Raw genomic sequence first — 15,978 nt, 5'->3', positions numbered from 1 at the left:
GGGGGTCCTGGAGCTGTCTCCAGGGAGGTTTGGTGGCTCTTGGTGACATCTGGGACGGTGCCACCGCCTGGATCTGTCCCTGTCCCTGTCCCACCGGGCTCTGCAGCGAGGGCTCCAGGGACACCACCTCGGACAGGGACCCCAAATCCACGGATCCATCCCTGTCCCACCGGATTCTGCACCTGGGGGGCTCTGGGGGGGTCTCTCCAGGGGGGATTTGGGGTTAAGCAGGAGCAAATCCCGCTCCCTTCTGCGTGCCAGGAATTCCGCAGGGAACGGGGCTGGTCCTGGTCTGGGTGTGGATTCCGAGGGTCTGGGGATGTCCCAGTGCTCCATCCCACTGCCCTCAGCTCATCCCGGCAGGAAAAATCAACAAATTTTAGTAAAGTAAAGCTGAATTCCGCCATGGAGAGAGGGAAAAAAAAGGGGGAAAAGCTGAAGGGATGGAGGGATCTTTGTCCCCATGTGACCCCCCCCTCCTCTGCTCATCCTGGCAGGAAAAATTACCAAACTTTAAGAAAATAAAGCTGAATTCTGCCGTGGAGGGAGGGGAAAAAAAAAGAGGGAAAAGCCAAATGTGTGTGGGGTCTTTGTCCCTATGTGAGCCCCTCCTCCTCTGCTCATCCCGGCAGGAAAATTTATCAAATTTTAGTAAAATAAAGCTGAATCTTGCCATGGGGAGGGAGAAAAGGGTGAAAAGCTGAAGGGCTGGGGGGGTCTTTGTCCCTGTGTGAGCCCCTCTGCTCATCCCGGCAGGAAAATTTACCAAACTTTAAGAAAATAAAGCTGAATTCTGCCGTGGAGGGGGGGGACAGGGAAAAAAGGGGGGAAAAGCTGAAGCATCAGCAGGAATGGGGGGTCCCGGGAATGGGGGGGGCCCGGTGGGATTCGGGGGGTTGCAGTTTGGGGGGTGCTACCCCCGGGTTTTGCTCCGCCCATCCCGCAGCGCCTCGATTTTGGGGGAGAGATCCCCGAAAGTGGGTCTGGAGCCGGGGGTGAAGGCCCAGCAGCTCATCATCAGCGAGTACACCTGGGGAGGGGACAAGGGACACGGCGAGGCCATCAGGGGAGGGCTGGCACCCCGGGGACCCTGCTCCTTGGGGTGCTCAGGGACCCTCCCCTGCCCTTTGGGGTGCTCAGCATCTCTTCCCTGGGATATTTAGGGTCATTTCCCTGAGGTATTTAGAGTGCCCACCCTGTTCTTTGGGGTGCACAGGGCCCCTTCTGTGGGATATTTAGTGTCCCATCCCTGGGATATTTAGGGTCTCTTCCCTCTCCTTTGGGGTGCTCAGGGTCCCTTCCCTGGGGTATTTAGGATCCTTTTCTTTCTCTTTGGGGTGCACAGAGTCATTTCCCTCTGGTATTTAATGTCCCTTCTCTGGAGTATTTAGGATCCCTTCCCTGGTGTATTTAGGGTCCCATCTCTGGGGTATTTTGGGTCTCTTCCCTGGGATATTTAGGGCCTCTTCCCTCTTTGGGGTGCTCAGGGTCCCTTCCCTGGGATATTTAGGGTCTCTTCCCTGGTATATTTAGGGTCTCTTCCCTGTGGCATTTAGGGTCATTTCCCTGTGGTATTTAGGGTCCCTTCTCTGGAGTATTTAGGGTCCCTTCCCTCTTCTTTGGGGTGTTTTGGGTCATTTCCCTGTGGTATTTAGGGTCCCTTCTCTGGAGTATTTAGGGTCCCTTCCCTCTTCTTTGGGGTGTTTTGGGTCATTTCCCTGTGGTATTTAGGGTCATTTCCCTGCGGTGTTTTGGGTCTCTTCCCTGGGGTATTTAGGGTCCCTCCCCTGCTCTTTGGGGTGCTCAGTGTCCCATTCCTGGGGTGCTCAGTGTCCCAGCCCCGGGGCAGCGCTGTCACCTCCGAGGGACAGCCGTCGGGGGCCGGCAGTCGCCGGTTGTCCTTGAGGAGCTCCAGCAGGTGACAGATGATCTGCGCCGGCCTGGCGGTGCCCATCATCCGCAGGAATTCCTGCCGGGCACGGGGGGACATCCGTGAGCACCGGGGGGGGTTCATCCCGGAGGGAATGACCCCGTCTTTTCCCGGGGAAAAAAAAGAAATGTCACCTCCGAGGGGCTCTTGCTCTTGGAGCTGTAGGTGAAGAGCTCGTAGAGGAGCACGCCGAAGCTCCAGGTGTCGGAGGCGCAGGAGAAGATGTTGTCAGCCAGGGATTCCGGAGCGTACCTGATGGGAAAAGGGGATCCTGAGCCTGGGAAAAGGGGATTATGAGCTTTGGGAAAAGGGGATCCTGAGCCTGGGAAAAGCGGATTATGAGCTTTGGGAAAAGGGGATCCTGAGCCTGGGAAAAGGGGATTGTGAGCTTTGGGAAAAGGGGATCCTGAGCCTGGGAAAAGGGGATTGTGAGCTTTGGGAAAAGGGGATCCTGAGCCTGGGAAAAGTGGATTATGAGCTTTGGGAAAAGGGGATCCTGAGCCTGGGAAAAGGGGATTGTGAGCTTTGGGAAAAGGGGATCCTGAGCCTGGGAAAAGGGGATTGTGAGCTTTGGGAAAAGGGGATCCTGAGCCTGGGAAAAGTGGATTATGAGCTTTGGGAAAAGGGGATCCTGAGCCTGGGAAAAGGGGATTGTGAGCTTTGGGAAAAGGGGATCCTGAGCCTGGGAAAAGTGGATTATGAGCTTTGGGAAAAGGGGATCCTGAGCCTGAGAAAAGCGGATTATGAGCTTTGGGAAAAGGGGATCCTGAGCCTGGGAAAAGTGGATTATGAGCCCTTGGGAAAGGGGATCCTAAGCCCCAGAAAAGGGGATCCTGAACCCTGGAAAAAGCGGATTATGAGCCCTTGGGAAAGGGGATCCTGAGCCCTTGGAAAAAGGGATCCTGAGCCCCGGGATAAGGGGATCCTGAGCCCTTGGAAAAAGGGATCCTGAGCCCCGGGATAAGGGGATCCTGAGTCCCCCAAAAAGGGGATTCTGAGCCTCGGGAAAAACAGATTCTGAGCTCCAGGAAGATGGGATTCTGAGCCTTGGGAGAAGGGGATCCTGAGCCCCGGATCCCGCTGGAATTCCAGCCCTCCTCGTGTCCCCCCCTCACCAGAAGACGGGGCTCTGGCCGGGCTCCCGCACCACGTAGTAATCCTTGTCCTGCGGCAGCAGCTTGGCCAGCCCGAAGTCGCCGATCTTGACGTGGCTGTCGCTCTCCACCAGGATGTTCCTGCTGGCCAGGTCCCGGTGCACGCAGCGCCGCGCCCCCAGGTACTCCATGCCCTGCCGGGAGGCGGCTGCTCGAGGGGACACGGCTGGGGACACGGCTGGGGACACGGCTGGGGACACGGCTGGGGACATGGCTGGGGACATGGCTGGGGACACAGCTGGGGACACAGCTGGGGACACAGCTGGGGACACGGCCCCAGGGCTCGGGAACACCACAGGGGCCCATCCTGGCTGGGTCACAGCTGAGGGGTGAGCGGGGCATTGCTCCAGCCGGGACAGAGCTGCTGGCAGGGACAAGGACACTGCAGCATCCCCAGGGCTGGACAATGACCCTTGGGTGACCCTTAGGTGACCCGTGGCATTGCTCTGGCCAGGACTCAGCTGCTCGCCAGAGATGGGACCCAGGAGCATTCCTGGGGGATCATTCCAGCTGGACAATGACCCTTGGGTGACCCGTGGGTGATCCATGGCATTGCTCCGGCCAGGACAGAGCCGCTGGCAGGGGCAGGATCCAGGGCTGACCCTTGGCACCGCTCCAGCCCCATCCCGGGACAGCAGCACCCCCATTCCCCCCATTCCCGCCCCGGCCCCACCTTGCAGATCTGCCAGGCGTAGAGGAGCAGCGTCCTGTGCTCCAGGCGGGGCTGGTTCTTCTGCAGGAAATCCCGCAGGCAGCCGTTGGGCAGGAATTCCATCACCAGGCGCAGCCCGCGCATTCCTGGAGCCAAATCCAGCACGGGGATGGCCGGAGAAGGGATCGAGGATCCCTGCCCACTCCCTGCCACATTCCCTGCCCCATTCCCTGTCACATCCCCAGTTCAATCCCTGTCACATTCCCTGCCCCATTCCCACCCCATTCCCTGCCCCATTCCCGCCCTATTCCCCTTTCAATCCCCGCTCCATTCACTGCTCCATTCCCAGTTCAATCCCCGCTCCATTCACTGCTCCATTCCCAGTTCAATCCCTGCCCCATTCCTGCCCCATTCCCCTTTCAATCCCCGCTCCATTCCCGCCCCATTCCCCTTTCAATCCCCGCTCCATTCACTGCCCCATTCCCCTTTCAATCCCCGCTCCATTCCCGCCCCATTCCCCTTTCAATCCCTGCTCCATTCACTGCCCCATTCCCAGTTCAATCCCTGCCCTATTCCTGCCCCATTCCTGCCCCATTCCCGCCCCATTCCCCTTTCAATCCCTGCTCCATTCCCAGTTCAATCCCAGCCCTATTCCTGCCCCATTCCTGCCCCATTCCCCTTTCAATCCCTGCTCCATTCACTGCCTCATTCCCAATTCAATCCCTGCCCCATTCCCGCCCCATTCCCCTTTCAATTCCTGCTCCATTCACTGCTCCATTCCCAGTTCAATCCCTGCCCCATTTCCCGCCCCATTCCCAGCTCACCGCGGCTGTAGCAAACCCCCCGGTACTGGACGATGAAGTCGTGCTGCAGCGAGTGCAGGATTTGGATCTCCCGCTCGAAATCCCGAATTTCCTTGGCCGAATCCTGCTGCAGCTTCTTCACGGCCACCAGCTCGCCCGTGCTGTCGCCCAGCGGGTCGTAGCGGCACAGCTCCACGCTCCCAAAATTCCCCTGGACGCAGGGAAACGGAATTTGGGGTGCTGCCCGCGTTCCCAGCGCCTTATCCCTCCCCAAAATCCCTCACACAGAGCGGGACGCTCGGGAATTTTTTCTCAGCACAGCCAGGAACGTCCCACACCCCGAATCAGGGAAGGGAAGCGCCGAGTTTTGGGGTTCGGGGTCTCCCCCGTGCCCCCACCTTTCCCAGCAGCGAGATGTACTTGAGGTGCCGCTCCTGGAAGTGCTCGGGATCCTGGCTCATGGCCAGGGAATCGTGGCCCCAGAAGCCATCCCGGAGCGTCGCATCCGTGGGGGACAGCTCCGAGAGCAGCTCGTAGTCTGTGGGAGAGGGGGGTGAGGCCGCTGCGGGGTCCCCGGCGTCCCCCCCGGCCCGTCCCGGCGCCCACCGGAGGTGATGAGGCTGTTGAGGTCGCGGATGAGGGCGCGGAAGCAGGGCCGGCGCTGGGGCTCGTATTCCATGCACTGGGCCACCAGCGCGGCCAGCTCCGGCCACTTGGGAGCAGGGAGCTGCTGGCGGCTCTGGTAAAATTCCAGCTTCTGTGGGAGGGTGGGAGAGGGGGATCGGGGGGATGCGGGACCCCCAGAGAGCCCCTGAGCGACCCCGAGCTGGGGGAGGGTGCGGCGGGATGGGGCAGGAGGGATGGGATGGGAATACGGGATGGGATCCATGGGATGGAATCCATGGGATAGGGTGGGATGGTATAGTAGGGTATGGGGCAGGGAATGGGATACAATGGGATGGGGCAGGAGGGTCTGGAAGCAGCAGGACAGGGCAGGAGGATGGGGCAGGAATGCCGGGATCCAGCGGCATGGGGCAGGAGGATCAGGATCCAGCAGGATGGGGTAGGAGGATCAGGATCCAGTGGGATGGGGCAGGAGGATCAGGATCCAGCAGGATGGGGTAGGAGGATCAGGATCCAGCAGGATAGGGCAGGAGGATCGGGATCCAGTGGGATGGGGCAGGAGGATCAGGATCCAGCAGGATGGGGCAGGAGGATCAGGATCCAGCAGGATGGGGCAGGAATGCCGGAATTCCAGGGTCCCGCTGGGACCAGCCTCACCCTCTGGGGCTCCTGCAGGCTCAGGGGCATGTTCCCCCCACTGAAGATCTCCCAGAGGGTGGCTCCGAAGCCCCACTTGTCGGCCGGCAGCGCCAGGCTCCCGGGATCGCTGACGCACTCGGGGGCCACCCACGGGATCCGCTCCAGCAGCACTGCGGGGAGCCCGGCCCCCTCAGCACCCACGGGGGGCTCAGCACCCCAGGACCCCCCCAGGACCCCCCAGTCACTGCTCCAGGCCAGGGTGCGACCCTGACCGCGGGGTGGTTGAGTCTGATGAAGGGGATGCAGAGCCCACAGCCAGGATTCCCCACTGAGGATAAGCACAGGACCCCGAACCCAGAGCCAGGACCCCAAACCCAGAGCCAGGACCCCAAACCCAGAACCAGGACCCCAAACCCAGAGCCAGGACCCCAAACCCAGAACCAGGACCCCAAACCCAGAGCCAGGATTCCCCATTGAGGATGAGTACAGGACCCCGTACCCAAAGCCAGAACCCCAAGCCTGCAGGCAGGACCCCCTTTCAAGGATGAACACAGGATCCCAAACCCAGATCCAGGACCCCAAATCCAAAACCCAGAACCAGGACTCCAAACCCAGAACCAGGACCTCAGATCCAGAACCCCAAATCCAGAGCTGGAACCCGGAGCCCACAGCCAGGATTCCCCATCAAGGATGAGCACAGGACCCCGTACCCAAAGCCAGAACCCCAAACCCAGCACCCCCGGGACCCCCACTCACTGTCCCGGGCCAGGACGGTGACGCTGACCCCGGGGTCATTGAGTTTGATGAACGGGGGGCTCCCTCCGGCCGTGTCCCCCTCCCGGGCCAGCAGCACCTTCTTAGCAGAGACGTTCCCGTGCGGGATTTTCTTGTCCTCCTGGGTGGGGGAAAGAGGGACGGGGACCCTCAGGGTGGGGTGGGCTGGGGGGGACACCAAGGGTGGGTGGGAGGCGTGGGAGGGGGATGGATTGGGAGATGTGGGCTGGGGATCCGTGGGATCCATGGACTATGGGGGTGTGGATGTTTGGGATCCCCAGGACATGCCCACACAGGATCCATGGGATGTGTGGGATCCATGGGATCAGGGTACATGGGATCCGTAGAATGTGGATGTTTGGGATCCCCAGGACATGCCCACACAGGATCCATGGGATGTAGACCTGTGGGATCCATGGGATGTGTGGGATCCATGGGATCAGGGTACATGGGATCTGTAGAATGTGGATGTTTGGGATCCCCAGGACACACCCACACGGGATCCATGGGATGTTGACCCCTGTGATCCATGGGATGTGGATCTGTGGGATCCTCAGTACACGCTCACACGGGATCCACGCCCATGCACTCACAGCAGCCGTGCATGCGCCGGGGCTGCAGCGCAGTGCTGCACCGCTGCTGCAGGCTCCGGGTGCAGGGCACCCCGGGATCCCGGAGATCCCTGGGACCCTGGAAAAGCCGCGGGAAGAGCTGCAGGCACCGCCGGGGGCTCACCAGGTAGTTGAGGGCGTAGCCCAGCTGCTTGGCCACTGTCAGCTTCCAGCCCGTGGTCACGGCGCCGCGCTGCTTGCGCAGGTACAGGTCCAGCGGCCCGCCCCGGACGTGCTCCTGCACCATCACACCTGGGGGCACCCGGGGGCAAAACGGGGCGGGGGGGGACCAAAAAAAAGGGTCAGGGGGTGCCCAGGTGGCCCCGTGGCCACCGCCCCGCCGGACACTCACTGTCCTTGCTGAGGCTGACGCCGTGCAGCAGCACCAGGTGCTTGTGGGACAGCTGGCTCATGGTGCTGGCGGCCTCCAGGAAGGACTGGGACAGGGACACACGGCTCAGGGCGGGCCCCCAGGGACCCCCCAGGTGACACCCCGGAGGTGGCAGCGCCGCCCCCTCACCTCCAGGCAGTTGCGGTGGCTGCTGTCCATGACCTTGAGCACCACCGGCGTCTGCCGGGGTCCGTCCTCCTCGTCCTGCTCCTGTTTGATGCCCTTGTAGATGTGGGTGAAGGAGCCCTGGGCCAGGCTCTCGCCCTGGGGGACACGGGGACGTTGCCAGGGGGTCCCTGTCCCCCCGTGTGCCACCCTCCCCGCGTGGCCCCGCTGTCCCCCGTACCCGGGTCAGGCTCTGCGGGTCGATCTTGTGGAACATCATCTGCTGGAGGCTGCGGCGCCGGGCGGCGGGAGGGGACCCGGGGGGACGGGGGACGCCGCTGCGCACGATCAGCAGGTTGGACTTCTCTGGGAGCGGGGAGAGGGCGTGAGGGGGGGCTTGGGAAGGGGACCCCCGGCTGGGGACATCACACAGACACCCTGTGACATCACACAGCTGCCCTGTGATGGCAAAGCCTGTTCTGTGACATCACAGCCCCTCTGTGACATCACACATATACTCTGTGACATCACACATATACTCTGTGACATCACAGCCCCTCTGTGACATCACACATCTACTCTGTGACATCACAGCAGCTCTGTGAGGTCACGCATTCACTCTGTGACATCACAGACACTCTATGACCTCACCACCCGCTCTGTGACGCCCCTGCCCGTGTCACCTTTGGCCCGGGGGGGACAGGCCACCTCCAGGCGCATGGGTGCCCCCTCGGCCTGCAGCCCGCGGTGCCCGTAGGTGTCCAGCAGCTCCCGCAGGCTGCAGAACCTCCGCGCCACCCCCGACAGCCGCACGCGTCCGTCCTCGTCCTGCCGGATCCGGCACCGCCTGTAATCCCGGCCGGAGCGCGTCTGGGGGGAAGCACAGGGGTCAGCGTCCCCCCGGGACCCCCGGGACACCCTCCTGCCCCTCGGGGACACGGCGGGCTGCCGAGGGTGACGCCGCGCAGCAGCGCCAGGTGTTTGCGGCACAGCTGGCTCGTGGTGCTGGTGCCCCCAAGGAAGGACTGGGACAGGGACACGTGGCTCAGGGTGGGCCTTAGGGACCCCCAGGTGACATCCCGGACATGGCAGTGCCACTGTGTAACCTCCAGGCAGCTGCGGCGGCTCTGTCCCAGCAGGTGCCAGGGCAGTGTCATCACTCCCACAGGTGTCAGGGCTGTGTCATCACTCCCACAGGTGCCAGGGCACTGTCATCACTCCCACAGGTGCCAGGGCAGTGTCACCCTCCCCATAGGTGCCAGGGCTGTGTCACCGTCCCCACAGGTGCCAGGGCAGTGTCACTGTCCCCACAGGTGCCAGGGCAGTGTCACCACTCCCTGTGGGTGCCAGGGCTGTGTCACCACTCCCATAGGTGCCAGGGCTGTGTCACCACTCCCATAGGTGCCAGGGCTGTGTCACCACTCCCACAGGTGCCAGGGCAGTGTCACCACTCCCTGTGGGTGCCAGGGCAGTGTCACCCTCCCTGGCCCCTCCCAAAGCCCGGGGTCTCACCTGCACGCACACGGTCAGCAGGTAACTGTCGAAGTCCTGGGGGCTGCGGCGCAGCAGGAACAGCCCCGGGGCGCCGCCGGCCGCCTCCAGCTTGTTCACCGCAAACTCGGCGCTGCCAAGGGCGGGGATGGCCGCGGTGCCCCTCGGGGACATCGCGGGCACCTCCTGTGCCCAGCCCCTCCCCAAATCCCCCGTGCCAGAGGAGCAGGAGGAGCAGGAGGAAGAGCCAGACCCCCAAACCCCGTGGTGACCCACTCGTGCCAGTGGCAGTTCCGTCCCCTCCCTCCCCGCGTCCCCCCGGGCTCGGGGCTGCTCTGGGGGCGGCGGTGCCCACCTGATGGGCCCGTGGCACTGATTCTCCAGGTCCTCCAGCAGCCGCGGAGGTGCCACCTCCCTGCAGAAGTAGTGCTGCGCGTCCGCCGTCAGCCGGTAGTAGCCGTCGAGCAGAGCCACGAAGGACCGAGCCTCCCGCAGCGTGGGGAACTCCACCTCCTGCGCCGGCCTTGGCGTCACCCCCTCATCCCCTCCAGCCCCTCCCGGGGGCTCCCCAGACCCTCCCCGAGCTCACCAGCGCCCGGCCGTCCGCCTTGGTGAGGGTGACCAGCCGGTTCTCCGCCGCGCTCGCCGCCTGCTTGATGCTGATGTCGGCGATGTCGGGGAAGTCGCAGAAGTGCTGGCGGCTCTGCGAGGGGACAGCGAGGGGTGACAAGCCTGTGTCCCCCCACCCCAGCTCCCCAGCCCCCAAAAGCTGAAAGATTTAACGGCTCGGATCACGAGGGGCGATGGATCGTGGTTACAAGATTCGTTTGAAGGATGGAGGTTTCGCACAAAAGCTGAAAGATTTAACGGCTCGAATCACGAGGGGCGATGGATCGTGGTTAGAGGATTCGTTTGAAGGATGAAGGTTTTGCACTTTGGTTAAGGGAACTTTGCAAAATAGTTTAAATGCACTGATTGTGATAAATTAGCGACAGCCCCTCGTGTACTTCACTGCGCGTGGCGAACGACGAACAAGGCCATCAAAGAAGATTTTTTTCCATTCAATAGGGAAATAGGGAAACGTGGGAAATGGATCTCTAGAGAATCCCCAAAGCCTGACAGAATGCTCGCGTGGTCTCGTGCGTCCGTTTGCAAACTTTGAGATAAGAAACGCTGACTTAGAAACGCCATGGAATGGAATGGATGTTGTTCAGGGAGAAATGGAACTGGAAGTAAGTTTCAAAGGATGGGTTGCAAATAAGACTAGATACTTTTGAGAAATAGAACTGTGAAAAATGCATTGTAGTGGGACCCACGAGGGGTAATTTTAGATGATTGGCTTTAAGGGATTCACAGCATTGTGCAGCAAAAGCCGATGAGCCAAAGATCTGCTTCTATTGTAATCAGGAAACAGTTTGGCTTCTGATCGCGACGTCGCCATTCATAGCACCCGTACCTCGACACGAGACCGAAAACGGAACAAAACCCCTTAAAACTCCTCTCTGGAACCCCGTCAGAAAAAGGGGACGACCCGACGGGTGACAGCCCCGTCGCGCAGCGCGCCGTGCCGCACCTCGGAGCCGCCGCAGCTCCAGGCCACGCCGCCGTCGCCGGACACGTGGATGGCGATGGGCGCCGCCGAGCCGGGCGAGCGCACGCGGAAAATCTCCTCGCAGCCTCGGCGCTGGAGCCGCTCCAGGTCCAGCAGGTACTTGAGCTTCAGGTGCGGCCCGTCGGCGTGGCAGCAGCCCCCGAGGCGCCGCAGGGATTTGCCGAAGCGGCGGCGCAGGCGCTTGCGGGTCACGAAGTTGTGCTGCTGGATCTGCGCCCGCAGAGGCGCCGGCAGGCACGACTTGTAGCTGCGGGGAGACGGAGACGTGCCAGCGTGTCGGGGCGTCCCCGAGTGTCCCCGGGGTGGCTGGGTGTCCCCGGGGGTGCTACGCTGTCCCCAGGGGTGTTAGGGTGTCCCAATCAACACCAGGCTGTCTCCAGGGGTGTCGAGATTCCCCCAGCAGTGTCAGGGTGTCCCCACAGGATTCAGGCTGTCATCAGGCATGATGGGCTGTCCCCATGGGTGTCACACTGTTCCCATAGGATTCAGGCTGTCCCCATTGGTGTTACACTGTCCCCATAGGATTCAGGCTGTCCCCATTGGTGTTACACTGTCCCCATGGGATTCAGGCTGTCCCCATGGGTGTTACACTGTACCCATAGGATTCAGGCTGTCCCCATTGGTGTTACACTGTCCCCATAGGATTCAGGCTGTCCCCACTGGTGTTACACTGTCCCCATGGGATTCAGGCTGTCCCCATTGGTGTTACACTGTTCCCATAGGATTCAGGCTGTCCCCATTGGTGTTACACTGTTCCCATAGGATTCAGGCTGTCCCCATTGGTGTTACACTGTCCCCATGGGATTCAGGCTGTCCCCAGCCATGCCAGGCCATCCCGTGAGTGGCACCGTGTCCCCCAGTCTCACCTGACGTGGCTGCAGAGCTGTCCCGGGCTCTGCCTCTCCTCCTTGGCGATGCGCAGCATGTCCAGCACGGCCAGGCTCAGGCACTGCTCCTGTGTGGGCAGGCTCAGCCCCAGGGCCACGCGGCCCCCGATGAAATCACTGCGGGACTGGGGGGGCCACGAGGCTCAGGGGGGGTTCCCCCATCTCCCGAGAGACCCCCGAGCCGTGCTGGTGTCACCCTCGTGTCCCACCGCCCGCGGGTGTCACACCCTGCCCACGCTCTGCCGTTTCCCTGTCCCCACCCAGGGGACAGAGCGACCCCGTCTCGGAGACTCAGGGCTCCCCGTGCCCACCCCAGGGTGGCCACGAGCTGCTCCAGGTGAGCCAGGGAAGGGGATCCACATCTCCCAGGGGTGGAAGAGGAGGAGGAGGATGAAGAGGAGGAGAAGCCAGGCTGGCTTTGCTCACCTGTGCGAACAGGTAATCAATGGCAGGGTAGTCCAGGACAGGGCTGGCGGGGCCGTTGAGCAGCTGGAGGCGGTGGCACTGTCCCAGCCCGCACCAGTTGGGGAAGAAGAACCTGACGGGGCAGCAGAGGGGTCTCAGCGCCGCACGGCCCAGAGAGCACGACCCCAAAAGCGCGCGGGAGCCCCGGGAGGCGGGCGGGGCCGAACCTGATCCGGTACACCACGACCTGGCTGCGGCACTCCTCCACCCGGAACGTGTGGTTTGGGGGGAACCAGCAGCTCAGATCCTCCGTGGCCAGCGCGAAGAGAGGGTGGCACACGGGCAGCACGCCTGGGGACAGAGATGAGACAGCTCTGTGACATCACAGGGCACCTCTGTGACATCATAGCTGCTCTGTGACATCACAGGGCACCTCTGTGACATCACAGCCTCTCTGTGACAGCACAACTGCTCTGTGACCCCCATTCCCACACCCAGAACCCCGTACCCAAATCCAGGACCACCCCCTGGACACCATTCCCACCCCCAGGAGCCCATTCTCAGCCACAGGACCCCCGTTCCCAACTCCAGGACCCCATGTCCACCCCCAGGGCCCCCAGGACCCCCGTTCCCGGCGCTCACCGCAGGCTTTGGCGGCGCGCACGCAGAGCTCCTCGGCGGTGAACTCCCCGCAGGTGAAGGTGAGCGCTCCGGCCGCGCTGCCGGGGGCCGTGCCCGGGGCCGTGCCGGGGGCTCGGTGGTACAGCAGCACCTGCAGGGTGCCGCTCTCGCCCGAGGACAGGCTGCAGGAGCGGCCCCCGATCAGCGGGGTGTCCTCGCCCAGCGGGGCCATGGAGGGCGCTGCAAGGAAAGGGGGGGCTCGGGGTGACCCCTTGGTCCCGCACCTGCCCTTCCCGCATCACCCTCAAACGCCGCAGCAGCAGCCGCAGGGCGGGGATGGGGGCTTCTTGGGAAGGAGGGAGGGGAAACTGAGGCACGCTGTTGGATATCCCCCTCCCTCTTCCCAGCTTGTCCCATCCTCACGGCCGCTCCTCCTCAGCGCTCCCGGTGTGAGCAGGGAGGACACGGAACCAGCCCCTGCTCCAACCCCGGCTCCATCCCCAGCTCCAACTCCTTCTCCAGTCCCGGCTCCATCACTAAATCCTTCCCTGCTCCGTCCCTGCTCCATCCTTGCTCCATGCCGCCCCGGTACCTCAGCCGTCCCGGGGGTCTCTCTGTGTGCCGGGGGCGGGGGTCCTGGCCGGGCCGCGCTGCCAACCCGGGCTTCTGGGGGTGCGTAGGTGGCTGCGAGCAAAGGAGAGAGATAAAAAAATCCCCGGGGTGACTTCCTTCCTGCCCGAGGCCTCCTGGGCGTGCGGCTTCCTGGCAGGGGAGAGGGGACAAAACGCGACACTCTGGGGTGCGGGGTGGCTGAAGCGCTGAAAACCTGGGCTAGCCCAGGGTACCCCTCTGGGCATCCCCAGATACCCCTCTGGGCACCCCCGGGTACAGCTCTGAGCACTCCCGTGTACTCCTCTGGGCACCCCCTGGTCCCCTCTTGCCACCCCCGGGTCCCCCCTGGTCCCCCCGGGTCCCGGCGCTGTGGGTACCGCAGGGACAGAGGATGCTCTGCCAGGACATCACACCCAGGCGCTGCCATCCCCTCATTGCTGCCACCCCCAGTGTCCCCTCCTGTCCCCGGCGCTGCCCCAGGTGCCACGGCGGGGCTCGGCGTGTGCCAGCCCCTGGGGCCGTGTGCTGTCGCCTGTCCTCGCCCGGAGGACGTGGCCCCAAGTCCGTGTTTCTCCTGGAGCTGCTCCAAAGCCGCCCCGTGAGGAGAAGGAGCCGCGGATGGGAAGGGTCCTGCCCTGTCCCTGTCCCCACACTCGGGGACAAGTGGTGGGGACAATGCCACCACCAGGGCTGGAGGCACGAGTCTGCCCGGTGGGGAGTTCTCAGAGGGGGCGGTGGCTCCGTGGTGACACCTTGGAAGGGACGGGACCTTCGGGGTGACACCTCAGAGGGGACAATGCCACCATGGTGACACCTTGGAGGGGATGGGGCCTTCATGGTGATGGCCTGGAGGGGACGGTGACCTCGTGGTGATGGCCTGGAGGGGACGGTGACCTCGTGGTGATGGTCTGGAGGGGACAGAGACCTCGTGGTGATGGCCTGGAGGGGACAGAGACCTCGTGGTGATGGTCTGGAAGGGACAGTGACCTCGTGGTGATGGTCTGGAGGGGACAGTGACCTCGTGGTGATGGTCTGGAGGGGACAGTGACCTCGTGGTGATGGTCTGGAAGGGACACAGACTTCGAGGTGATGGCTCGAGGAGGTGACAGTGACCTCGTGGTGATGCTGTGTAGGGGACAGTGACCTTGCAGTGACACCTCGGAGTGGACACTTCCTCCATGGCCACACCTTGGAGGGGACAGTGACACATCGGAGGCCACAGCTCCAGCACAGCAGCTCCGTGCCCACCAGGACTGTCCCCCTGCCCCAAGCCCAGCCTCACCCGCGGGGTTTTGGGACAAGAGCACGGAAATCCCCAAAACCCATCCAAGGCCCGAGCGGGACAAAGCAGTGTCGGTGCCAGGGGATGAAGAAGCGGTGCCAGCCCCACGCCCGGTGCCAGCCCCACGCCCGGTGCCACGCATCCCTCCGGGAGCCGCCGGTCCTGCCCCGCCACCGCCGCTCCCGGGGCTCGGCGGCCGTGCGGCAGCGAAGGGGTTACGGCAGCTCCATCCTCCCTCCCTGAGCCCCGAACCTTCCCCACAACCGCCCGGAGCAGCTCGGGGCACGGTCGGACCCCTCAGCACCTCCCGAGGACTCCCCGGGCTCGGCACAGCCGGTCCGTCCCTCTCTGCCGCTAACAACAGCTTTGCTCGTTCTGGGTAAAGGTTTCTTTCCCTCGGGTTTGTTGTTTTCTATTTTCCCCTCGTGCTGCTTTGGGGAGGGGTCGCTGCCTCCCTCCCTTCTCGCTCCCGGTGCCGACGCTTCCCTGGAGCCGGTGGCCGGAGCAGCGGGAGCGCGGAGGGATCGGAGCAATCCCCCGTGCCAAACTCTGGCAGTTCCCGGTCGGACCCTTCCCTTTGCCCGGGAAGGGCGCAGAGGGCACGGGGTGAGGCACAACCCCCCCGCTCCTGCCTTCTCTCGCTGCTCCCATTCCAAGGAATTTTCTCTTCCTCCAATCTCTCCTCCTGCCGAGCCCCAGCCTAACCCCTCGCCAAGTCCCCGCGTCCCCACCCTCCAGCAGGTGCCCGTTTTTGGGGGGATCCTCTGCACCCCGAAGCCACCATGCCAGCTCCTCAGGGAGCCCCGGGATGTCACCTTCATCCCGTGGGATTGCGGAGTCCTGGCGCTGATGCTGCTGATCTCCACGGGCTGCCCAAAGGCAGCCAGAAGCCCTCGGATCTTTCCACGGGCGGCCGGCGGATGTCGGGATGTCGGCTGTCGCTGTCGCCAGCCTCATGTCGGCCATCCAGGGGCTGGGGGGCCCGGCCGAGGCGGGGCCAAATTCCTCTGGATGTGCCTGCACATACATCATCGGAGGAAAGAAGCAAGATAAAAGCAAGACTGAAAAATCTACCAATTCACGGCAGTTGGTGGAGCGAGACTCCCCTGCCGTCCAGCGCTGTATTTGCCTTTGCTTTGCCTGCTATAATGTAATAAATTCCTATTGGAACTTTTCTTCGTGTTCATAGTCTATTACACCTGGCTCAGCTCATCATCACTCCCATCCCGTGCCCACCCTGTGCTGGTTTTTGGGATCGCTCCCATCCCATCCCCTCTCCTCCTCTCCTGGGTTCTGGGGTCACTCCCATCCTCTCTCCCCCTGTGCTGGGTTTTGGGGTTGCTCCCATTCCCGAGCTGCCACAAGATTCCCTGAGGGGGAAAAAG

The 15,978-nt window shown here is 62.9% G+C and overlaps 1 protein-coding gene across 1 annotated transcript; it reads right to left on the bottom strand.

The window, feature by feature from the left end:
• Positions 1-49: 49 nt before the first annotated feature.
• On the bottom strand, positions 50-12,931 carry JAK3 (Janus kinase 3). The gene is made up of 23 exons (XM_040086522.2): positions 12,721-12,931; positions 12,306-12,429; positions 12,100-12,211; positions 11,653-11,798; positions 10,748-11,033; positions 9,764-9,877; positions 9,530-9,687; positions 9,196-9,307; positions 8,367-8,553; positions 7,925-8,049; positions 7,708-7,842; positions 7,540-7,624; positions 7,312-7,439; positions 6,559-6,697; positions 5,821-5,972; positions 5,146-5,296; positions 4,938-5,077; positions 4,561-4,750; positions 3,758-3,882; positions 3,046-3,218; positions 2,065-2,182; positions 1,859-1,969; positions 50-1,030 (listed from the first exon to the last, which is right to left on the bottom strand). The coding sequence occupies exons 1-23, from the start codon at positions 12,929-12,931 to the stop codon at positions 914-916; spliced, it is 3,339 nt and encodes a 1,112-aa protein (XP_039942456.1). The 3' UTR covers positions 50-913.
• Between the last annotated feature and the right edge of the window lie 3,047 nt (positions 12,932-15,978).

The sequence above is a fragment of the Hirundo rustica genome, chromosome 26 (assembly GCF_015227805.2).
Source record: "Hirundo rustica isolate bHirRus1 chromosome 26, bHirRus1.pri.v3, whole genome shotgun sequence".
NCBI lineage: Eukaryota > Metazoa > Chordata > Aves > Passeriformes > Hirundinidae > Hirundo > Hirundo rustica.
This window is presented reverse-complemented; position numbering and strand designations above follow the sequence as displayed.